At 42.8% G+C, this 26,117-nt stretch overlaps 1 protein-coding gene across 3 annotated transcripts in view; it reads left to right on the forward strand.

The window, feature by feature from the left end:
• The first annotated feature begins 2,213 nt into the window (after positions 1-2,213).
• The window catches only part of BLTP3A (bridge-like lipid transfer protein family member 3A), a 59,550-nt gene continuing 35,646 nt past the window's right edge, over positions 2,214-26,117 (forward strand). The window contains exons 1-3 of one of the 3 annotated variants that reach the window (XM_082345034.1): positions 2,214-2,470; positions 25,455-25,617; positions 25,719-25,757. In XM_082345034.1, the coding sequence (XP_082201160.1) occupies positions 2,427-2,470; positions 25,455-25,617; positions 25,719-25,757 (246 nt within the window). In that variant the 5' untranslated portion in view covers positions 2,214-2,426. The remainder of the gene's footprint in view (positions 2,471-25,454; positions 25,618-25,718; positions 25,758-26,117) is intronic. The other 2 variants (XM_082345035.1, XM_082345036.1) reach the window with 2 other exon arrangements.

Here is a 26,117-nt window from a genome sequence, read left to right on the forward strand (position 1 = left end):
ATCCCTTTTGTTTTTATATGCTTTGCATTCTTAGCATTGCAGGGAAAGGTACACACAATACTATTGGTGAGAGTATGAACTTTCCTATTCCATGGTCCTTAGAGGGGCCATATTTTTTTAGAGCATGAGTTTTTGCTTTCAATAAAAATATCTCATTCATCAGGCACGATGAATCATCCAACAAGGATGCTGAGTCTCTGAGCTTGAGGCAAGTTTTGTTTTACATAGCTACTGTCAGATATCCAGTCAGCTGCTGGGGTGCTCTAGGAAAAGGAGCAAGAAATGCAAGAAATTGCCCTGAGACCCCAGCAGGTGACAGCCAAATTGGGAAGGAGCGATTATGGTCAATAATCCTGGCAAGAAATCTCTTCTTCCGTGGGGTCTATTGGTCCCTGGTATGTATTCTGGTGAGAAGTGGGCACAGGAACAAATAGTGATAGATTATGCAGTCCTGATGGAGGAAAATGGATAGTAGAGAACCCAGGCTGAGGATGATTTGTTCCCTTTTAAAAACATAATTTGGGGGCTTCCCTGGTGGCGCAGTGGCTAAGAATCCACCTGCCAATGCCAGGGACACAGTTTGGAAGCCGCGTCCGGGAAGATCCCACGTGCTGCGGAGCAACTAAGTCCGTGCACCACAACTACTGAGCCTGCACTCTAGAGCCCGCGTGCCACAACTACTGAAGCCTGCACACCACAACTACTGAAGCCCATGCACCTAGAGCCCGTGCTCTGCAACAAGAGAAGTCACCACAGTGAGAACACCGCACACCATAGCAAAGAGTAGCCCCCGCTCACCGTAACTAGAGAAAGCCCGCGCGCAGCAACGAAGACCCAATGCAGCCAAAGATAAATAAATTAAATGAAATAAATTAAAACAAAACAAAAATGTAATTTGGGAAAGGGGTAACAGTTGTTTAGTGGAAGGAAATTGAATGGCTGAGGGACAGGGGAGGGGAGAGGCTTATCTTGATTTTTGTATTATGTTCATGTATTATCTAATTACAAGAATGAATAAACTTAAAATTAACTGGTGGCCAGATTTCCTAAAAGCCTGTCTCAGAGAGTATTTTGCTCAGGTTTTTGCTTGAAGGTTTAAGTCCAGAAAACTGCCACCTTCCCACCTTTGCCCGAATCTACAGGTGTCCCCGGCATATGGGTTACACTTTTAAGTGTATGGACTGAGTGGAAGTAGCACTGGACTGAGAGTAAGAACACTTGGGTTCTAGTCTTTTGTCTCACTAGGTAGCTGTGACCTTCAGTAAGCTCTTTCAACTATTTCCCCTGGGCTTCAGTTGCCTTATTTGTAAAACAAAGTTTATCTCTAAAGCCCTTGGTCATTTAAAGTTACTGCCTCATTTTCTGCTGCCCCCAGCATTTGAGAGTGGGTGCTTCTGCAGTACATCTCATATGTGTTGAGTAAACATTTATCCTTTGGTTAACCAGGTAAAGGCTAAGAGGGGCACATAGAGGATGGCGAGGCGCCCCCCTCTCACTCTTCAGCACAAAGCAGCAGAGCGCAGTGGTTCTATGGGCCTGTGAGTTCCTTGAGACTTTTCACTCCCCAGCCCGATTCCTGCAGTACAGTTAGCTGGTGTTCAACAAATGAGTTAACGTGTGAGGGAAATGAATGAGAAGCGGACCAGGAGGTGTGCAATTATCTATCTAATTCCTGCAAAAAATTACAGACACGGGCTTCCCTGGTGGCGCAGTGGTTGAGAATCTGCCTGCTAATGCAGGGGACACGGGTTCGAGCCCTGGTCTGGGAAGATCCCACATGCCGCGGAGCAACTGGGCCCGTGAGCCACAACTACTGAGCCTGCGCGTCTGGAGCCTGTGCTCCGCAACGGCAGAGGCTGCGACAGTGAGAGGCCCGCGCACCGCAATGAAGAGTGGCCCCTGCTCGCCGCATCTAGAGAAAGCCCTCGCACAGAAACGAAGACCCAACACAGACATAAATAAATAAATAAATAAATAAATAAAAATTACAGACACGCCGCCTTTCCCTGATGCTTCAAGGAGACTGCCGGGGTGTGAACCTCCTGCAGTTCAGAGGCGAAGCCCTTCAGATCTCCATCGGCTTCAGACAGCAGGCGGGGCTGAGGGGAGAGAGAGAGCTCAGAGCTCGCCCGCCCCGCCCCTCGCCGCGCGCGCCCCCGCCGCCGCCGCCGCGCGCCCCGCCCACAGCGCGCGACCCGGGCCGCCGCAAGCCAGGCTGGACGCGCGCGATCTCCTTGTCGCCGCGCGGGTGGGTGGGATCGTGGCGGAGCTCCGGGCGCCGGGGCAGGGGCGGGAGGGCGCCATGGCGGCAGCTGTGTGGGCGGCGTCCGGTCCCCGCGCCGCGGCGAGGTGAGGGGCCGCCTCTTATCCGCGGCTGAGGAGAACACAGCTGCCCGCCTGCCTTCCACGCGGGCCACGGCTCCGGCATGGCCGGGCTCATTAAGAAGCAGATCCTGAAGCACCTTTCCCGGTGAGAGAGCCAGCCCCGGCCCCAGCGGTCCCGGGCCCTTCCTCTCCCCCTTCGACCCTCCTCCCTGACGCCGTGCTCCTGGCCGGCCTCCCTCTCCTCAGCCCGGGCCGGGACTCGGCGGCGATCCCCGCCTCAACTCGAGCCGGACGGCCGCCTCCCCGCTCCGGTGGCCCCGAACGTTGTCACCACTCTGCTCTTCCCTGGCCCTGGGCCCTCCGGGACCCGACGCCCCTGCCCTTGCGCGGGTGCCCAGGCTCTCCTCCCCAGCCTAACAGCCCCCCGGCCCTCCCGACCCCAAGGGTCTCCTGACCGGCTGCGCGCACCCTCAGTTCCCACACCGCCGGGCAGGTCACCCCGTCCTCCCTTGCATGCCCCCCGGGCCCTCTGCCCGTCACTCCGTGGACCCCGCGGTTTCCATCCTTTCCTGCCCGCCCCGCTGTGTTTCCTCTCGGCTGAGGACCCGCTGCCCCTCCCTCGGGGCTGTCTGCCCGCCTCTTGACCCGCCCACCACCGCCACCCCGGCCTTCCTCTTCCTAGTTCTGCTCCGGGCTAGATCCTTCTTCCCCGGCCCCTTCTAAATAACGCTGTCACCCAGTCCTGCATAACCCATATTCCGTTCAGATTCCCAACCCCGACACTGGTTTCTCCTTCCCAGAAGCACCCAGCTCCTCCTCTTCATCGTCTGTCTGACCCTGTTGCATCACCCTTGAAAAAGCTAATCCTTGCACCCAGGGCCGTTCCTCTGATCTCCTTTCTCCTTCCTTTGCTTCTCTTCTCCTTACATAGACTAAATGGAGAAGGGCCATGAGAGTTGGGCATAAAGTTTCAACAACCTTCCCTTTAAGATGTGGAGGTTTTTTGACAGCCTGTGAAAAGAACTAACGACATCCACTTCTACTTTGCAATCATTTATTAAGCAATGTGATGTCCCTCAAGTCATTTGGACTCGAGCCAGGTGACAGGCAAAACAATTCATTTGTAATTGGGTGACTGCTGATCCCTGACTACGATTGCAGGTTGTCAGAACTGGTGTCCACAAAAATTGGAAGCTAGCCTTTCAGTTCGTTTTCACTCCTTATTCCAGGCGGGGCTTGGTGATGCCTTAATACCTTTAGACAGCCGTTGTCTGTCACGTGGAAAGTGATCCAATCCTTGGCTCCACAGTGGTCCGTGGTTTTCAGGAGGTGCGAGTAGGGGGAGAAGCCGGTCACCATGGGACCCCAGACCTTGCACTCATGTGTCTTTCCTGGTCTTCTCATTGCCTTGGTGAGTGGTGTGTGAGACACTATTGCTGTCACTGCATCTCCTTTTCTGGCAGACACTGGCCAATTTACTGTTACTTTGATTTTAGACTTTAATTAGTCATTAGATTCAGATACATCTTTTGGTTAATCACCACACCATGTTTTAAAGGTAAAAGCAGATTGGAGGCTGGAGCTGGAAAGTGCCTTTGGACCCTTTACTTGGTTAATTCCTTAATATATTCTTTTTCAGGTAACATTCATTTGGGTGTTCCATAAATTTGGTTGTTCTGTGTAAAGACTTATGTGTAGGACTAATGATTGTGAAATGAGACAGAAAATTTAACTAAAGGAAAACCATTAATTTGTGTGAACACAGAATCAGAGAATTTTAAAGTTTAGAGATGACCTTACCTAACATAGCACTGTGTTTAAAAGCCCAGGCTCTTTCTGGTTTCTTTTTCTTTTTTTTTTTTTTTTTAAGTCTTTATTGAATTTGTTACAATATTGCTTCTATTTTACGTTTTGGTTCTTTGGCCCCAGGCATGGGGGATCCCAGCTCCCCCACCAGGGATCGAACCTGCACCCCCTGCACTGGAAGGTGAAGTCTTAACCACAGGACCGCCAGGGAAGTCCTTTTGGTTTACTTTCTTTCACTGTAAAATGAGGATAATAATAGTATCTAACTCAAAGGGTTATTGTGAGGGTTATATGAGTTAATACACAAGGGCTTGGTGCAGTGCCTAGCACATAGTAAGTGCTCAATAAAACATGAGATATGGCTATTTTGGGGGCCACAACTTGTGTGACAATTTGATATAAGCCATAGACTTCTCCAGAAAAATCCACATACACAAACAAGTAATTTTTAATATAAGTTCCCCGGGGGGGGGGGGGAGGGTTAAGAACCCCTTAAAGCACATGCCTTCACCCCATAAGGCATCTTGAGTGAATGCCCTGAATAATCCTTGACTAGTTCAACCTCTCATTTTATGGCTGAGGAAGGTAAAGCCTAGGAGGATAAATGACTTGCCTAAGTTGCAGTGGAAGGTAAGGTAGAGAAATAGATGGAGTTCCCTGGCGGTCCAGTGGTCAGGACTCAGCGCTTTCACTGTCAAGGGCCCGGGTTCAATCCCTAGTCCGGGAACTAGGATCCCACAGCCCCATGGCCCGGCCAAAAAAAAAGGCAGAGAAATAGAACCCAGCTTTCTAATTCTGGTATACTTTCCCCATAGGACACTCATATTCTGTGCACCCTCTATGAAGATAGAGTTTTTAAAGAAAAATTTTAATGGTATATGCTGACACATTCAGTGAATCTTTAGTGAACAAAGTACCTCTTTTAGATGAATTAGGGATAGGTATGACAGACATTGGGAGAAGTTTCTTGTTTCCTCAGGGTTGTGTGGGTTGACTGAGGAGGTAGGGGGAGAAGGTTATTCAGGGCTGCAATTTCAGGGCTCCGGGAAAAGTGCTAGGACATGGGTCTGATTGGGGGAAAGGTCAAACTCCTGAGGCCTTTCTGTTGGTTTAACTCGGAAAAGCTGCCTTAATCACATGTGACATTTGTGTCTTTGTATGGTCTCTACTACACATACAGAGGCCGGCCTGCCTGGAGGGGAACTATAGCTTCTGTGTCTTGCCAAACCTGATGGGGAAGGAGAGAGAAGAGAAGGGATACTGGGTTACTATATTAAGTAAATATTTATAGGTGTTTAATAATTACTTGCTGATGATGACAGTGCCGCTTGACCTGGAAGAGTGTCCTATAGCAGGAAGGATACCCCAGTGACTCACATATTATTTTTAATTTTGGTCATGAAGTTTCAGGTACTAAAGTTTCTTGTTGGAATGCATCCTACTTGTTAGTAGAGTATTTTGGTAAACAAGATTTGAAGGAGGTGATGTTCAAGATACTTTTGTTAAGTGTCTTGTCTAGGCCAAGCACTGATCTGGGCACTGGGGATTCAGGAGGAAAGAAGTATAAATCTCTTCTAAGGGCTTTAACCTATGGTTTGGATGACTGCTGTTTAATACAAATAGCTTCAATGTACAGTATTCACTTAAATAAACCCAGGAGGAGACCTTTACTTAGAAACAAAAGTAATCATTTAAAAAATATCCAAAATTGATTTTTCACCGAATTAGATTATTCTTGTTTTAGAACACCTTAGCTAAGACCTTTTGTTATACAAGTAAGAAGAAATATGATAGATTGTAAAGTGAGTCAAGGGACTATGGCTCAGGAAAAGAGCGTTTTTTCTGGAGCCAGACAAGCTAGATTCACCTTCCAGCTCTGCCACTTAATGAACAGGGCAGCCTTTCTGAGCCTTAGTTTTCTTATCTGTAAAGGATGAGAATAAGGAAGAATACTACATGCTTTGCAGAATTTTTTGAGAATTGGGGATAAAGTATTTATTATAGTGCCTGGCGTGGAAGTAGCGTTTAATAAAGAGTAGCTATTATCACATGGCCAGAGAATACACTTCCATGGTATGGGTGACAGCAACTAATCCAACTGGCTCTTTTAGAAACCCATCAGAAGTCTGAATTATTTACTCAGAATGGCTGTGGGAAATGTGACCCCGAGTGACAAAGACGTGGCTGATAGACACGATAGACATTTTAAAAAACATAAGCATTAGGCGAAATTCAGAGGCATAGAAGATTTCAGAGTCCTTTCAGAGAATAAGAGAGCCTGACTGTGAGCTCAGCCCTCTGTTTCTGATCAGTGCCTCCACTCGTTTATACTCATCATCCTGGAGAGATCACTGGGCCAGCCTCCGGTGGACTGCTGGGAGCTGCAGGCTCAGAGAGGCTTGCCCTGCTTGCCCAGGGTCTGTTTAGGTGAAGGTTTGTAGGCCTAGTCTCAGCTTCCAGATCACGCCCCTTTATACTAGACTTCACTTATTGTCATCTTCATTTCCCAAATAATTATTTTGTGCATTTTCTGGCAGTAGTGCAATCATATATGTATTTGTTTCCTTCCTCATCTTGTTGCGTTGCTTCAGAATAAGCGCTTTTGTTTACTCAGCAAATATTTAATAGTAATAGCCAACTGTGCGAGTAAGCATTTTACAAGTCTTATGATGATTTAATCCTCAGACTAACCCTGTGAAGGAGACATTAGGCCCATTTTATCGATGAATAAATGAGGCACAGAGAAATTAAGTAACTTGCCCCAAATCGTAACTAGTAAGTGATGGAACTGAGATTCTAACGCAGTCACTCCCATTCCAGAGCCGGGCTCCTTTTTTTTTTTTAAATGCCTTATTAATCATCTGTTCTATTTTATTTATTTATTTATTTATTTTTAAAGCTTTTTTTAAAAAATTTTTATTTATTTATATTTATTTTTGGCTGTGTTGGGTCTTCGTTTCTGTGCGAGGGCTTTCTCTAGTTGCGGCAAGCGGGGGCCACTCTTCATCGCGGTGCGCGGGCCTCTCACTGTCGTGGCCTCTCTTGTTGCAGAGCACAAGCTCCAGACGCGCAGGCTCAGTAATTGTGGCTCACGGGCCTAGTTGCTCTGCGGCATGTGAGATCTTCCCAGACCAGGGCTCAAACCCGTGTCCCCTGCATTGGCAGGCAGATTCTCAACCGCTGCGCCACCAGGGAAGCCCTATTTTATTTATTTTTAAAATTTTTATTTATTATTTATTTTTGGTTGCTTTGGGTCTTCGTTGCTGTGCGCGGGCATTCTCCAGTTGCAGCGAGCGGGGGCTACTCTTTGTTGTAGTGCACGGGCTTCTCATTGCAGTGGCTTCTCTTGTTGCAGAGCATGGGCTCTAGGCATGCGGGCTTCAGAAGTTGCAACACACGGGCTCAGTAGTTGCGGAGTGCAGGCTCTAGAGTGCAGGCTCAGTAGTTGTGGCGCACGGGATTAGTTGCTCTGCGGCATGTGGGATCTTCCTGGACCAGGGATCGAACCCATGTCCCCTGCATTGGCAGGTGGATTCTTAACCACTGCACCACCAGGGAAGTCCCCAGAGCCGGGCTCCTTAATCACTCTGCTGCTCTAATGCTTCTCATCTACTGAACATACTCTTGCCGCCAGCACCTACGTGAAGGAAGAGAATATTATCAGCACCAAGAAGCCCCCTTGTGTCTCCTTCCATCATTACCTCTACCAAAGGGTAGCCACTGTCCTGATTTCTAACAGCAAAGGTTAGTTTTGTCTTTTTTTGTAATTTATATAAATGGAATCACAGAATGTAGCTTTCATGTCTGGCTTCTTTAGTTCAACATTATTTTTGTGAGGTTAATCTCTGTTGTATCAATTTGTAGATTTTTCATTTTCATTGCTGTCTAGTATTCTATTATGTGAATATACCTAAATGCATTTATACATTTTACTGTTGATGGACATTTGGATAGTTTCCCAGTTTAGGGCTATGCTGAATAGTGTTGTTAGGAACATTCTAGTACATGTCCTTTGGTGAACAAATGTATACATATTGGTTGGGGATATACCTAAGAGTGGAATTTCTGGGTTGTGGGATATGTATATGTTAAATTTTAATAGATATTGCCAAACAGTTTTCCAAAGTGGCTGTACCAATTTGCACTTCCACCAGAAATGTATGAGAGTTCTGGTTGCTCTATATCCTTGCCAACACTTGATATTTTTTATCTTTTTCATTTTAGTCATTCTGATGGGTATGTTTTGAAAATTTCTTTACTTCATCTGTGGTAAACCAGATGGCCACTTTATTTTTGCCTCTGTTTAATTTTCAAATTCTGATTTATTTGTAAATTTGAGTCACAAGCAAATGTCAGAACCTTGAAAACAGAAGATCTTTTTGGAGAAATGTTCAAATTGGGAGGTTCAATGAAAATAATTAGGGTAATTTGTAACCATTAACCTATAACATTTCTTGCTTGGAATGGATGTGATGCTTTGCTCCCTGTCAAAATAACAGTCATGTACCTTGAGAGAAAAGAGGGGCCGTTCTTTAGGCGTTTGAGTTTTTGTTAAATATTTGGTCTTCAGACTACCCTGGATATTAAATAATTTCATTCTGTTCTATAAGCTTAGTACCCCATTGGCATAGTCTTTTATCTTTACTAAAGAAACTAAAATTTGAATTTCATAGTTTTTGTATTAGAGTCTTTACAACTTTCCAAGGATGATTCTCTTTTATCATAAAGTGGTTATCTTGTGTCTTAAAAAGTAGCATTTATAAGCAATAAAAATTTCAAATCAGTACTGTCATATGTATCTGACGTACAAAGCTTAATGTATGATTCACAAATAATGAAATTAGCTGCTTTGAAAAATTGAGAGGCATGTCATTGTAGTAGAAAGAACCAGGACTTTGGATTCTAAAAGGTGGCTGTACGTTCTGACTCTGCTACTTGTAAACTGGTGTTCAGCAAGTCTTTTTGCTTCTTGAAGCTTCAGTTTTCTCATCTGTAAAATGGGGGATAATAATGCACTCTGTTGTTTTGAGGATTAGAAATAATGTATAAAAGTGCCTGATACTGAAAAAGTATTCAATGAACAGTAACTACTACTTATCTTACTAAAGTTGCTCAAGAGAGATTACTAACAGTGCCTAACTTACCCAAATGTCTAATTCTTTAGATATTTAAGAATTATGTTTCAGAGAGGTAGAGATGAATGCTCTGTATCACTGCTTAAGGAGAGAAGGAAACAAGGGCTGGTCCCGTTTATCATTTTTTTCTTATCAAGGCACACTACAAGATAAACTTTGACCTCAGCATAGGTGAAATACTTGAAATGTAATACTGGGTTGGGTCCTTAGAAGATTTAATTATCCAAAGTTTAAGAAGATAGCGCAATCATATACTGTATTCTCACAGTGAAAAAAAAAATTAGAGGTCATTTAGTTACCCTCACCTAATATAAAGCCTGGTTGAATAATAATCTGTTAAGTATGGCATTAATTGCTGAAAAAAAAAAAGGTTCTTTTTATCACAGCTTAATTCTCTACAGCCACTGGAGTGTGACCTCCATATGGCAGGGATTATGTCCTTTGGCTACTTTGAAAACCAGAGAGTCTGAAGATGTTTTGAGTGGGTGAAGTGGGTGCAGGAGAAGGTATGTGGAGTGGGAGTGCATAGTTATACTCAGGGAACCATAGACCGGAGCAGGAGTGGGGGTGGGAGAGCAGAAGGGCAAGGAATCCAATTCACCCAGTATCATTAAGGGACCTTTTATCTTTGCGTGATGAAGCAAGTGCTACTGGTGCTGATTATAGATGCTAAAGAACATTTCCCAATATTTATAAGCAGTGGAATCAATCAATATCTGTAGTAAATGGAAAAACTAAGGTGTAAAAATAATTCACATTAGCAAGTTAGGTAAAGGGTATGTAGTTTGTACCTTCTTGCCACAAAAATAAGGACTAGATGTATTATAAATTATTTGTTGATTGACGTTGTTTTATTTGCCCACAGCAATGATCATTTTACATGTATACTCAGTCTTTATAGTGCCTTGGAGATATATCTATATCTATATTTATATCTATATCTATCTATCTTGGATGTCAGCCCATCATTTAAAGAATGAGAACACTGATGGTGAGAGGTCAGTGTATTTAAGTCTCTGACTTATGGAAGTGTTATGTTCTCAAAATTTATTTCTAAGTTTGAAATTTGGAGTGTGTGGTCCAGTAGTAGAAATAGTGTTATAAATGTTGAATAGGTTCCCAGTTAGCCCACAAAAGCAATAGTGTGTTAATTATATATAATATAAGCTCACTAGATGGAGATCTGGGTCTTGATTGTTAGGGAACCATTTGAAGGAGGCGGGGAGATGAAGAAGAAGAAGAAAACGTTTTTCTTTCCCATTCCTTGGAGTAAGATCTTTTAGATCATTGAGATCATTGTATCTCAGCAAGGACTTTTTATTTTGGTTGTGATTGAGGAGTGTGACCAGCATTTAATGAGTGGGCTGGAGATGCTGACGTCATGCAGTATGCAGAATCATTTCACACAAAGAAGGATTGTCCTTTGTCTTTTTAAAAATTAATTATTTATTTACTTTTGGCCGCACCAAGTGGCTTACGGGATCTCAGTTCCCCGACCAGGGATTGAACCTGGGCCACGGCAGTGAAAGCCCGGAATCCTAACCATTAGGCTACTAGGGAACTCCCTGTCCTTTGTCCTTTTTGACTTCTGAATGTTTGTTAGATGTTTACAGAGGTGAATTACCTGTTTAGATTATATATGCCTACTTACATGTAAACACAAAGTACTGCACAGATTTTTTTTTTTCTTTTTGGCCGCTCTGCACAGCTTGTGGGATCTTAGTTCCCTGACCAGGAATCGAACCCGTGCCCCCTGCAGTGGAAGCACGGAGTCCTAACCACTGGACCACCAGGGAATTCTCTGCATAGCTTTAAACTAGAGTGAATGTTCCAGGACTGCAGCTACCATGGGGGAAGATTGTTTTGAATGTTATTTTAGAAAATGTTGTCACTCTTGGCAATACCACTCGTAGAGTTGAGTCTGTTAGGGCTGAGAACCACTGAGTTAGTCTGGAATCTGAAATAGCTCAAGTTTGCTCTTGATATACTTGCTCTTCTCTCCTTTATGTCTCTTTCCCACCTCCTAAGGCCCCCCTTCTCATGCACCCATTGCCCCGGTTCTACCCTCAGTCCTCTGCTACCATATCCCCCTACCCTCAGGCCTATATGCTCTGCTCCCTTTACTATCTCACCAAAATTCCCAGTTCATTAGGATATATGATTTCACCCATCTCAAGGGGAGGAGTAGAGAACATACTTGGGAGCAGGAACGCTATTCTAACTAGACCAACTCTAATTCATAATATGTCCTACAGGGTCAGCTCCCCTAAGCTACTCTTACTTTCATAGCTCCTCAATCCACAGATACTCTGGAAGCTCCAAGTTTGTTTTTTATTTTCCAAAAGTGGTTTTTGTTGCAGTGGCAGTGAGGATGGGGCAGGGGTCTGGGCAGCAGGGGTCTGGGCACTGGTATGTGTGAGTCATTTGAAAGTTGGGGAGTTCTGAAATGTAGACAATCCAGATAGGGATGGGCTAAGTTCATTCAAGCTGACTTCCTCCCGCCATCTGGTGTAGTGCTTTCCCAGGCAGAGCTGAAAATACCTGTTTTTCTGAAAAAAAAACAAGCTGAAAATGCGTTTCCCTTTTCTAAGAGAAATCTGTTTTTCTTTCTTCTCTCTCTGTGTCTCTTTTTTTGAAATCTGTGTTTTTTAACCTGAGCGAAAGAAGGGGCTGCAGTGTTCAGGAACTCATTTCATTTGAGGAAATGACTTGACAGAGGTCGATATGAAGTTAGAGGCCTGGCAGTGTATTGGGGGATAGCCTTTTGCTGAACTCAGCAGAGCCTCGCTCTCTCCCTTCCTTTCAGGTGGAGTTGGCTGTGGCCCCTCAGTCCTTGGAGCCCACAAGAGAGGTTCCTAAGCCTCTCTGAGGAAGGTCTGCTGCAAGAAAGTTGGATATTCAGCTGCAGGTAGTGTCTCAGCCATTCTCAGATGCGGAGTCTGGCCTTCTGCTCAGCTAGCCCCTGGCTCTTGGCTGTCTTTGAGGACTCTGATTCTGAGACCATTTATTCATTAATTCTTTCCAGAAACTTTTATTGACCACCTGCATTGTATGCCAAGCATCAGGAACTCACAGAGAAATGAGACAAAATTCCTGCTCAGGGACTTAACTGCCTATAGAGACAAGTAGGCCTGTAAACAATAAGCCCAGTAGAGCATTCAAAAGTATCCGCGGAGCCAGTGGGGCACAGACAGTTGGGGTAGAAAGGTGATGCCAGGCAGAGTTTGCTGCATGAGCGGTGGTACTGGGTTGAGAAGCAGCAGGTACATTTAGGAGACTGCATGTGGTTCTGCATCACTGAAATGAGGGGTTAGGGGTGAAACACAGCTAGAAATTATGTTGGAAGGATAGAGCCTAGGTCGTAGAGGCCTGAATACTATGCCAAAGCATCTGGATTAGGCTCAGCTTGTTCTTTGTTGCCATCGACCAGCATCCGAGGCACCTGGAGCTTCTCCATATTCCTCTGCCTCTGTTGACTTTGTTTAAAGTCAGAGAGATGGTTTAGTGTGGGCAAGGCTGCAAGTTCTTGAGCCAGATTGCCTGATCTTGAATCCCAGTTTGGTAGCTCTGTGACCTTGGGCAAGTTATTTAACCTTTCTATGCTTAGGTTTCCTCATCTATAAATTGGAGACAATGGTTGTCTTTTATATCATGGGGTCATTGAGAGAAATAAATTAATTAAAAATGTATAAGAAAGTGCTTAGGACAGTGCCTGGAATAGAGTAAGCAATTAAATGTTAGCTGTTACTTTAAAAATAATTTTTGTTCTCAGAGAAATATCTTCTTTCTTTTTCATTTTTCTAATGTTATTTTTTTTATCATAAAAGCTTTTAGATAGAGCTTTTAGAATATACTTAACCTCTCTCTTTCTCTCCTTTTTAAAAACCTTGCACTTTCTAATTATCGCAGTGGGGAAGGGTGTGCCTTCTAACCTCAGCTTCACAGCTTATATTTATTTCTGTGTTTACAGATGGCACTCTTAAACCTGGTTTAACATGTCTGGATAATCAGACATATTATAGTTGATTTGCAATGTGTGAAAGAATGTGATAGATTTTTGGATATACCCCTTAGTTCATTCCACTTATTTGGCAATTATCATTTATTTGCTTCTTATTATCAGTAAACATTAATTGAACATCCTTATCCTGGACTTTGTGTTAGACGAAGATCTAAATGACACAGTTCTAGCTTTCAGGGAGCTCATAGTCCTCCTTAGAGACATTTGTTTTTATTTTAAACTCTTCATTGTATCTTCCACAGCTACTTTTTATGGTTTGAACCTACTAACTCTTAGTTGACTGTGCTGCTATCTTAGGTATTTGTTCAGTAAATGATCCCTAGGGGAGACTACTCAAAGGTTTGACAGGGCTTTTCTTTCTCCATCAGATGTGGAATAATTCATTTTGAGCAGTCTGTGCCTCTTAAAATAAGCATATGTGTTGGTCAAAATTAGGGCCCATTCTGCTAAAAACTTAAGGACAGCCTCAGTGTATGGTGTGGTTTTCCTTTTTCCTCAGTTTCCTCCTAGGGCAATTTTTAAAACTCAGATAATCTGCCTGCTACACTTCTCTAATTAGATATTTAAGGCTATACCACAAAGATCTCTTCTCATTCAATAGCAAATAACCAACAGTGCCCGTTAATGGAATAGGCCTTTCTTTTCTGAGCATTAGCAAGTACACTTTCACTTGGTTAAACCAAGAGCTTGTGTATGAGTTTTTAAATTAGAAATACAATATTCGGATTTCATTAATTCTTACTCTTGATGTAAGCTTGAGAATTGTCATGACATGGAAGTAAAAGAAATTAAGGGGAATATGTTAGGATGACAAATGTTTCTAACAAAGTGAGAAATGCCAAGACTTGGGTCATGAGGTGTAATATCTTCAAGACCAGCGTAGGGGAAAGAATTTGGGACCCAGTCGCTATGGGAACTGAATGGTTGTAGAATTAAGAGAGGGCAGAGTGCAGCTGTCTCTGAGTTACAGTTGATGAGGAGCCCCCCTATCCCAGTCCTAATTCTAGAATGATCAATAAAAGGGTATGTAGAAAAGACAATGGATAAGAAATTGCAGCCATATTCCAGGTGATGGTCAAATATGTTAACAGTCAATTAGATGAGGAGTCGATAGGTAACATGCCTTATTTACCTGCCTGGACCCTTGCTAGTGGACCAAATTACAAATATTAAATTCTAGAAGAAGACTAGCTCAAACCAGACAGGGTATTAGTGTTTCAGCTAAACAGACTAGAAAGGCTCCAGGCTTAGAGGAGGGAATTAGAATGTTCATCAGGACTATTGTTAAGAATTAAAGAAAGAGAACCTCTCTAGAATCTCCAGAATATTGGATGGCTTAATATTGGGATGGGGAGTAGGGTAAATAGGAGTGCTTCAAATTACCAAGCTACCATGGGTATGGGGAAATTTTTACAATCGGTTATAATTGTTGAGATTGTGAATCAGTATCATGTCTATGATGGGAAATTTGGCAATATCTGTCAAAATGTAAAATGTGCAGTTCCAATTCTATGAATTCATCCTACGAAGGAATCAAACAAGTGAGAAAAACCTACATGGCTATTTAATGAAATGAATGTAAAAGAGAAATCAGTAGGGACTTTATTAAATAGATTATAGTGCATCTATGGGACTTCCGTGGTAGTCGAGTGGTTAAAAATCCGCCTTCTGATGGGAGGAAGGGATAGTCAGGGAGTTTGGGATTGACATGTACACACTGCTATATTTAAAATGGATAACCAACAAGGACCTACTGTATAGCAGAGGGAACTCTGCTCAATGTTATGTGGCAGCCTGGATGGGATGGGGAGTTTGTAGGAGAATGGATACATGCATATGTATGGCTGAGTCCCTTTGCTGTGCACCTGAAACTATCACAACATTGTTAATCAGCTGTACTCCAATATAAAATAAAAAGTTAAAAAAAAAAAGAATCTGCCTTCCAGTGCAGGAGACACGGGTTCGATCCCTGGTCGGGGAACTAAGATCCCACATGCCATGGGGAAGCTAAGCCCCAGCGCTGCAACTACTGAGCACACAGGCCACAGCTACAGAGCCCACGTGCTCTAGAGCTCGACTGCCACAATTAGAGAGAAGCCCGTGCGCTGCAGCAGAGGATCCCACATGCTGCAGTGAAGATGCTGCATGCCGCCCTCAGACTCGACGCAGCCAAAAAATAATAAATAAATAAATAAATAAATAAATATTTTAAAAATTACAGTGCATCTATACAGAGGTATCGTTTATAGATAACTCTCCAATTATTAAAAAGCATTAAAAATTTGACTATAAAATACCCAAGGTATTCACTGAAGAAAAAAGAAAGTTTTAGTAGAATATATATGGAATAATTGTCTATCTACATATATAATTACTGCCTACATATATAATTACTTCTATATAGTGGAAACTGTCATTTTCTCTTTATACCTTTTTATATTGCTTTACAATTTTATGATAAGCACTTCACCAGCAGACCAAGAAGATGACTTATCTATTACCCTTTACTGCCCTGCTCTGAGAGGGTGCATTTGTGCACATCTAGTCATATGTATTTTTGGTAACTCACATCATGGTTGCCTCTTGGGGAGAACGTAATGAGAGCTAGAAGAAAAGGGTTCTACTTCTAATAATATAGGAGTATCTTATATTGATCTAACCCTCCCTCATGTAACAATTATGAACTCTGGGTAGTATGTAAAAAGCAACAACTCAAAGACTTTGGAAAGTGACCAAATGAAGCAGAAACTGACAGGGAACTTGAAAGAAGGGAACTGTACTGGGTAAGATTCTCACTTATATAGCTTTTTGCCTGAGGACACTCCCCAGTTTGCATGGGTGATGGCTAGCACTCAAGCAAAAGTCTGCAGTCTTACTAGCTTGGGGAGTCAGAGAGTGGAGTTCAGGGCTATAAGAGGGGCTGGAAAATGAGGGAATAAATCTCGGAAAGAAGGGAGCAGACTTCCCTGGTGGCACAGTGGTTAAGAATCCGCCGGCCAGTGCAGGAGACACGGGTTCGATCCCTGGTCCGGGAAGATACCACATGCTGCAGAGCAACTAAGCCTGTGTGCCACAACTACTGAGCCTGCACTCCAGAGCCCGCGAGCCACAACTACTGAGCCCATGTGCCACAACTACTGAAGCCCGCACGCCCTAGAGCTTGTGAGCCACAACTACTGAGCCCACATGCTGCGACTACTGAAGCCGCATGCCTAGAGCCCATGCTCTGCAACAGGAGAAGCCACCGCAATGATAAGCCTGTGCACTGCAATGAAGAGTAGCCCCCACTCGCTGCAACTAGAGAAAGCCCGCGTGCAGCAATGAAGACCCAATGCAGCCAAAAAGAAAAAAAAAAAAGAATAAAGAGATTTGCAATTATAAAAAAAAAAAAAAAAGGGAGCAACAGAAGGGGAAGCCCTAAAATCTGCTTTAATCCTTGACATGCATGGGGGAAGACTCCATGGAGACTGGAAAGGCAATGGTTGAAAGCTGAAAGAATTGAGCTGAGATTCAGCTTCTGTCCACCACAGGGAAGACAGAGTTTTGAGTATGAATCTAGCTGAGTTAATTGCTCAACAGAACAAAATTCTTCAAAGGGAGATTGACAGAATCCAGAATCTCAATAATGTCCAGTGTACAATAATAAATGACTACATGTGTAATAAAGGAAAATATGACTCATTGTCCAGAGAATGGCAGTCAATAGAAATGACCCCAAGATGACTCAGATGTTGGAATTATCAGACAAGGACTTTAAAGCAAACTTGGTAGTAGTAAATAAACTTGGTAGTAATAAATATCAGACAAGGACTTTAAAGCAAACTTGGTAACAAATGGAGAATGTGAGCAGAGAAATGGAAAGTATAAAAAGAACCAAATATAAAATCTAGAACTTAAAAGTACAGTATCTGAAATGAAATATTTATTGGACTTGCTCAACAGCAGATTGGAGATGGCTAAAGAAAGGGTCAGTGAACTTGAAAATAGAGCAGTAGGAATTATCTACTCTGAAGAAGAGAAAAAAATTGAAAAACAAAAACAGAGCCTCAGTGACTATGGAACAATATTAAAATATGTGTAATTGGAGTCCTAGAAGGAGAGAAGAGAGAATAAGATAAACGGCAGATTATATTTTCCAAAGATGGCTACAACGATATCTGTCACCTTACATGTTTTTCTCTTGGCCCTAGTGGCTTTCTTGTAACCAACTGAATGGGGGTGGAAGTGACATCCAAGCTACATGAAGCAACTACACGTAGGTGTGCAGTCAACAGTCCCAGCTGAGCCCAGCCTTTGAGACATTCCAGGTCAGGGCCCAACCATGTGAATGAAGAGGGCTCCAGGTGATCCCAGCTCCCAGCCATTCATCTCTTCCCAGGTGAGGCCCCAGATATCATGAATCAGGGAAAAACAATCCTAGTTATCCTTGAATGGATTTCTAATGCACAGAATGTGTGAGCTTAATAAAATGCTTACTGTTTTATGGTGCTAGGAGTAATTTGTTATGCTGCAGTAGATAACTAAAACAAGACGAAAAATTTCTGAATAATGGCTCACAACTGAATAATAAAAAAACAAGTAACCAATTTAAAAATGGGCAGAGTATCTGAATAGACATGGCCACAAATACATGAAAAGATATTCAACATCATGAGACCATCAAGGAAATGCAAATCAAAACCACAATGGCTGGACAGGAATAAAGACGCAGATGTAGAGAATGGACTTGAGGACACAGGGAGGGGGAAGGGTAAGCTGGGACAAAGTGAGAGAGTGGCATGGACATATATACGCTACCAAATAGATAGCTAGTGGGAAACAGCCACATAGCACAGGGAGATCAGCTCGGTGCTTTGTGACCACCTAGAGGGGTGGGAGGGAGACCCAAGAGGGAGGAGATATGGGGATATATGTATATGTATAGCTGATTCACTTTGTTATAAAGCAGAAACTAACACACCATTACTAGGATGGCTATAATGAAAAAGACAGATAATAACAAGAGATGGTGAGGATATGGAGAAATTAGAACTCTCAAATACTGCTGGTAGGATTGCAAAATGGTACAACCACTTTGGAAAATAGGCAGTTCCTCAAAAAGTAAAACAGTCACCGTTTGACCCAGCAATTCTACTCCTAAGTGTATGTCTAACAGAAATAAAATTGTTAAGTCCACAAAAAAACTTGTATTTGCTTTTTTTTGGCTGCACTAGGTCTTAGTTGTGGCATGCGGAATCTTTAGTTGCAGCATGTGAACTTTTAGTTGAGGCATGTGGGATCTAGTTCCCTGACCAGGAATCAAACCCAGGCCCCCTGCATTGGGAATGCGCAGTCTTAACCACTGGGACCACCAGGGAAGTCCCATACTTGCATTTTCATAGTAGCATTATTCATAATATTCTCTAAGTGGAAATAACCCAAATGTCTCTCAACTGATGAATGGATAAACAAAATGTGACATACTCATGCAATGGAATATTCTTGGCTATAAAAAAGAATGAAGTGCCGATTCATGTTACAACATAGATGAACTTTGAAAACAGTATGTTAAGTGAAAGAAGCTAGTCACAAGAGACCATATATTGTATGGTTCCATTTATATTAAATGTCCAGAATAGGCAAATCTATAGAGACAAAAAATAGAATGACAGTTGTCTAGCTTTGGGAGGGATGGGGAGATTGGGGGTGATAGCTGCAGGGTATGGCTTTTTTTTCCTTGAGGGAGGTAGTGAAAATTGATGAAGCTTATGGTTGTACAACTATGTGAATATACTAAAAAAATTGTACATTTTAAATGGATGTATATATGGTATGTTAATGATATTTCAAAAGAGCTGTAACAGAGAGAGAGTGTGGGAGAAATAATGTCTAAAAATGTTCAAGCTTGGTGAAAAACAGATTTATTGAATCCAAGAAGCTCAGTGAACCCTAAGCAGGATAGATCCAAAGAAAACCACCCCAGGCACATCACAGTTACATTGCTGAAAACTAAAGATAAAGAGAAAAACTTGAAAGCAACCAGAGAAAAATGCCTCATCACAGAAAGGAGAACATCGATATGAATTAATGGCTGACTTCTCATCAGTAACAAAAGAGGCAAGAAGACAATGGGATGATATCTTTAAAATGCTTAAAGGAAGAAACTCAGCCTGGAATTCCATATCCAGCTAAAATGTCCTTTAAAAATGGAAGGTGAAAAAAAGACTATGTTTATTTATTTACTTATTTATGCATGCATGCATGCATGCATGCTGCATTGGGTCTTAGTTGCCGTACATGGGATCCTCCGTTGTGGCACACGGGCTTCTCTCTAGTTGAAGTGTGCAGGCTCCAGAGTGCATGGGCTCTGTAGTTTGCAGCACACGGGCTCTCTCGTTGAGGTGCGCGAGCTCAGTAGTTGTGGCACAGGGGCTTAGTTGCCCTGTGGCATGTGGGATCTTAGTTCCCTGACTAGGGATTGAACCCGTGTCCCCTGCACTGGAAGGCGGATTCTTTAGCCCTGGACCACCAGGAAAGTCCCTGGACTAAGTGATTATTTAAGATCCCTTCTAGCTCTGAAATTCTGTGACTCTGCAAATCTAAGAATTCTCACTTCCCATCATTGTGGTACATGTAAAGATGTCTGAGAGCCTTTCTCTGTTGTCTCTTTGGCAGATTGCAGTTCTCTGGCAGAAATGAAACCTGATCAAAATCTGTTTTTCCATCTTGATTTCATCTTAGCTTCTATGCTCTGTAACAGTAACAGATGGCCAGAAAATGTTTTCCCACATTCTTGAAGTGGAATAAATAGCAGGCTTCCATTAGCCTTTTCAGCCACCCTTGGACTCAGTGATGTCATCCTCTATTAGGAGCACAAATGCTGAATGAAATTTTTACCAGGGGTTGTTGGATGGTTTCCAATTAGATCTCAGATCAGTGGTTTCTTTGGTTGAGTAGACCTCCACAAACCTCTCCCGCGACTGGCCCCATGGGTCACCTTTTCACCTATTCTTTGTTATTATAAAATGCGGACAAAATCAGTTGAGGAATTCTTACTGCATTTTTGAGAAGCTGGTAAGGTAATAGCCATTTTTGTTGACTCCTAAAAGTAAATTGATAAATTAAAAAGCAAATCTATGTTATATCATTATTACTGTTACGGGAGAACAGCCCGTGGTGGTCCAGCATAACCTGCCTGTACTGTCAGCAGTCCTTAGAGCATAAGTAAAGAACTCTTGGTGGTTTCGTGTGTTCAGTTTTTGATGATTACTTACTAACTTACTTGCATATTTGATCATAGAGCTGATGGCACAGTAACCTGTGTGGTCTCTTGTTAGTGTCTTGGTAGAGACTGGGCATTACTGCTGGTATGGTGGTGACTTAGCCCTGGGCATACTTAAGAAAGATTTTATTAATCTGATTTGTTTGGCAAAGTGCAGAGACATTTTTAATGGAGTTACACTATAACTTTACCCCCCCCCAAACAGATTTATTCTTCTTATACAGGTTAAGTAGTCCATGGTAGGTTGTAAAAGGGAAAAGCTGTCCTCTAACCATTTCTGAGATAGCTTATAAATTCATTCTGTGCCAGATGTGTTTTAGACGAACATATTACTGAGTGAAAATGTTACTAGAAGTAAGACAGTCCAGTGAGCAGAGCTGGGTTCATGCTTCTCCTCTGCCTCTTCCTGCCCTGTCACCTTGGGCAAATGACTTCACATCTGAGCCTCATGTTCTTCCTCTTTATTTTTTTTAACATCTTTATTGGAGTATAATTGCTTTACAATGTTATGTTAGTTTCTGCTGTATAACAAAGTGAATCAGCCATATGTATACATATATCCCCATATCCCCTCCCTCTCCCACACCTCTAGGTGGTCACAAAGCACCGAGCTGATCTCCCTGTGCTATGCAGCTACTTCCCACTAGCTATCTATTTTACATTTGGTAGTGTATATATGTCAATGCTACCCTCTCACTTGTCCCACTTTACCCTTCTCCCTCCCCGTGTCCTCAAGTCCATCCTCTGTGTCTGCGTCTTTATTCCTGTCCTGCCCCTAGGTTCATTAGAACCATTGATCTTCCTCTTTAAAATGGGGATAATGATGCATACCTCATACGGGGTATTGTGAAGACTAATTGAGATAATGTGTTTAAGTTCCTTTTCAGTGCCTGGTACAAAGTATAATGTTGTCATACTTTTTTATTTTTTTAAGGCTTGAAAAAATGAAAAATGACATTTATTTTATATGGAGCTGTAAATAGAGTTAGATTTTGCATAGAATACAGTATAGAAGTTAGATGTATGGTACCTATTTAATACAGTCACTCTGAGAATGTCAGTGCTAATAAGCAGTGTAACTTATTCATTTTATTTGAAGTATGTTCCTCTTTTTTCAGAGAGAAACATACTTGAAAAAGTTCCTATCACTTTTTTTTCTTGAAAATAGCTTTTTATCAGAAGGAAAAGTAGCTTGTCTTAGTGATTCTCAGCTGAGGTAGGGAGGTGGGGTCTTATCAGAATCTGTGCAGAGGAGAGGGGAGACACACAGTCCTCAAAACTAATTTTATGTCTTCAAAAATTATTATCTTTAAGACTAATTCTTCTGACGGATGCCCTGCCCCCATTTCTGAGCTGAGGCGGCTTCCCTGAATACTTAAGAGTAAAGGAAGGGTTGCTGGGAGGAAATAACTGTAATATCTTATTTTAGATACAAAAGGGGCTTGGAAAACAAAGCCTGCTGGTACCTAGTGATTACAAATAACGTTGAGTTCTGTCTTCTGCTTTCCTTTCCTTCCTTCAGGACTGTGTTTCCTCCAGTTTACTCAGGGATGTGCACTGTATCTTCCTTTACTTTCAGTTGTTGTTGTTGTTGTTTTACATAGTGGAAGTGTTTAAAGTGTTCTTTTTTCCCTTTCACACCAGTCCTGTTTCCTAGTAGGTGGCCCTTCTTTACAGGAAAAGAGGAATTCTCTTTCCCTCTGTGGCAAGTTAGTTTTCAGAGAATAGGAGCCATTATAGAAAACTTGTTTTTTTGGTTCCGAGAATAAAATTGATTCATACTCAGTAAATGTTGATTAATTTTTTTTTTTATGAATTAAAATCAGTAAAAGTATGTGTAAGGGTCTGGGATTTTATTTTATCCTATTTAGAAGCTAACAGCCTGCTCCAGTTCGTGGCAGTTGCTGGCAGAGCACAAGGCTCCTGGATCAGAGACAAAGGACTTTATTACTCATGGCCCAGCGAGCAGCATAAATACAGGTTTGCACTAGTTCCCCTTGCCCCCACAGGTCCCACGGGCGTGGTATGAACAGGCCCCGAAGGATGTCTGTACGTGTGTTGTAGGAGTGGAACACTGAGCTTGGGGAATCCATTGCTTTTATAGTACATGGTACACAAGCCTGCTCTTTGCCCTGGAGGGGGACATTACTTCATCCCTCAAAACTCTTTGCAAACAGAATCCTGAGAAGTGGCTTGGGTAAGGAGCAGTCAGGGTCATGTGTTTTGTGTTTTTCTTACCCACCAAGACATGTAGGAGTGCGAGAGACCCGTGGAGGAGGAGCTCTCTCAACAGGAAGTTTATACAGTAGGTCACTGATAGAAATCTTAGGTAGATTTATTGTGAAATATTTGCCATAATGAAAGGTATAGAGAGTGATATAATGAATAGCCATACAGTCACCTCCCAACTTGCGAAATAAGCATTGTCCATACAGGTGACACTTGCTGTGGTCTCCTCCTCTTGTCCCACAGGTAAGCATTTCCCTGAATTTGTTGTTACCATGCCAGTGCATTTCTGTGTATCTGTTAATATCATACAGTACTGTGTGTTTATAAACTTCTAAAAATTTTTTACTATCATTTAAAAAATTGTTACAGAGCCCTTTTACATAGTATTGGGTTGGCCAAACAGTTCGTTCGGGTTTTCCAATAACACCTTACTGAAAAACCCGAATGAGCTTTTTGGCCAACCCAATACCACGTTAGTCACTGTAGGGGAAAATTGTAAAGATAAAACTCTTGCCCGTCATGATGTTATGGTCCAAGGAAAACCACCAACACTGAAAACATAGCTTAGTAAAAGGAAAGGATATGTGGGAAAAAAAAAGTTGGTAAACAACATATAACTCAAAAGTCAGCTATTAGCATCTAATATATGTAAGGGCTAAGTATAGTTACGGATGGAAGGAGAAATGGAATTCATTATTGGGGTAGAAAATAGTGGCTATGTGAGGCAACAACAGTGAGAACTTATATGGGTGAGATTCATCTAGATAACTTGTCATACAGGAGAGGGGGTTACGCTGTGAGGCAATGGCCTTAAGTTGATCCAGCCAAAAAGATGAGAGAAGGGAGCTGGGAGTAGTCAGTCAACAGGGCAGTTAGCTACAAGGTATGTAGGCCCAGCATTCTGTCAGGGAACCATTTTATTAGGAGGGATGGCTAAGACTAAGCCCCTGATCAAAGGGCTCAACATCTAATTGTGCAGCAGTAGTTATACATGGGAAAATTAGAGAACACCCTAAGACCCTCTCTGATTATGACCTAAATGTGTGTTACAGATTCCAGGGATGTAGAAGGTACGAGTTTAATGTGAGTTCAAGCAGTTAGGGAAAGAAAGCCTCAGTGAGAAGTCTGGAGTTGGGCCTTGAATGGCAAATTGTGATAAGGGTGCTCCAGGAAAAGGAGTGGGTGGCAAGAGCACATGAGCAAAGACTGGAGACAGTGACTGTGGAACAGGGAGAGGATGGGCCTGTGTGAATTGTTTATGTCCAGGCCCCTTGACCTGTAGAATTTCCCATGGCCTGGATTTTGCTGATTGCACACTTATGGTGCAGTTCAGCAGTTTTCCTCTGTATTCCCTGCAAATTAGCATCTGGACCCAGTAGCGTGATGAGATTCAGGTTCAGTCCCTTTGGCAAGTCTGTAAGTGGTTGTGTGTTCTTTTGTCACATCAGTAAAGGTAGGTGTAAGGGTCTGGGGTTTCACTTTACCCTACTTAACAAGCCGATAATTAATCTGCTACTGTTTTATATTCTAACCTCATAGAGCTCCCTCTTCTGCTGTTTCAGGTAGTGTTTAAAAGTATAATGGCTTGCTTTCTGAGATGTCCTGGTCTGTTACCCCCCAACACCCCCGCCCCACTTTTATTTGGACCATCTCTTTTCTTCATTTCTGTCATGCTTAGTTTGGATTCCTCTCCCAGCAGTACCCTGTCCTAAGAAGGAGCCTTGGTTAGTTCCAAGAGTTTATAGGGTTAGATTGCTTCAGCTCCTTTGGGACCCTTGCCCCAAATCCCTCCAGTTTCAGTTGCTATTCTCAAATTGACCCACATTGCTTTTTGCTGAGTACTTGGTTATCTTGGAGTTCTTCTGTTCTCTGATCTGTCTGATGCCCTATTGTTTTCCTCTTTGTTCATTTGCACAGCTGCTTATAGCACTCATGTCCTGTGGCTGTTAATGTTTTTTCCCTGCCTGCTTGTGTATGAGGGTTTATGAGGATGCTTTATCTTCTAGTTTTGTTTTAAATGTTATCCATGGGTTTTTTAGTTGCAATCTAGTTCTGGTTTTATATGAAGATTCAGATATATCAAAAGGCTCTGTTGCCACTGCTATAGCCATTTCTCCAGAATTCCCATCGTAGGTTCTTGAGTAGAAAGATGACACAGTCGTGACAGAATGAAATGTCTCACCTAACATCTTTTTTTAAAAAAATTAATTAATTAGTTTTTGGCTGCGTTGGGCCTTTGTTGCTCTGCACGGGGTTTCTCTAGTTGAGGTGGGTGGGGGCTGCTCTTCGTTGCGGTGTGCGGGCTTCTCATTGCGGTGGCTTCTCTTGTTGTGGAGCACGGGCTCTAGGTGCACAGGCTTCAGTAGTTGTGGCTCGTGGGCTCTAGAGCGCAGGCTCAGTAGTTGTGGTGCACGGGCTTAGTTGCTCCGTGCCATGTGGGATCTTCGGGGACCAGGGCTCGAACCCGTGTCCCCTGCATTGGCAGGTGGATTCTTAACCACTGCGCCACCAGGGAAGTCCTCACCTAACATCTTACATGGCATAGAGACAGTGTGGCCATTAGTCCCCATTTGTTCTTTAACTTTCTCTTTTCTCTAAATTGAGAAGTGTTATTCGCTATAATGCCCATTTGCAGATTTCTGTGGAAATAATAGCTTCTTATCATCACTCTTTTCAGGTTCACTAAGAATCTTTCCCCGGACAAAATCAATTTGAGCACCCTGAAAGGGGAGGGTCAGCTGACCAACCTGGAGCTGGATGAAGAGGTTCTACAGAATGTGCTGGAGCTTCCCACCTGGTTAGCCATCACTCGGGTCTACTGCAACAGGGCCTCAATCCGGGTGAGAATGGGGGTCAGAGTGCTGCTGCTCTCTTTGGCCAGCAGACCTGCCTTCTTGAGGGGTGACTCCCACAGCCCTGAGTCTTTGCTTTCCTCTTTCAGATCCAGTGGACAAAGTTGAAGACACACCCAATTTGCTTGGTAATGGCCTTTCTTGATTGCAAGTAATCAAATGGGGATGGCCGGGGTAAGGTTTTAGAAGATCTGAGAGAAGATGGGGAGGAGCCCTGATGGGCTGTCCCTTTTGGGACTGTGGGTTCTTCTGTCTGGCTTGCGAGCTTCTCTGTGAGACAGAGTGACTATTGTCTGGGCTTTTTCTGGAACTGCTGTGCAACATAGCAGTTAGCACTGAGACACAAGACCCTGGAGTCCTGATTTTGTTTTGTTTTGTTTTGATTTTCGTTTTTCTTTTAAAACAAGTTTTGCTGCCCAGGTTCTACCTTTACATTTCCTTTGGATTCCTGACAGAGGAAAAATTAGAAGTTTAGTTCATGTTGACTG

The sequence above is a fragment of the Balaenoptera borealis genome (genome assembly GCF_965194805.1).
Source record: "Balaenoptera borealis genome assembly, chromosome: 12".
NCBI classification, from domain to species: Eukaryota; Metazoa; Chordata; class Mammalia; order Artiodactyla; family Balaenopteridae; genus Balaenoptera; species Balaenoptera borealis.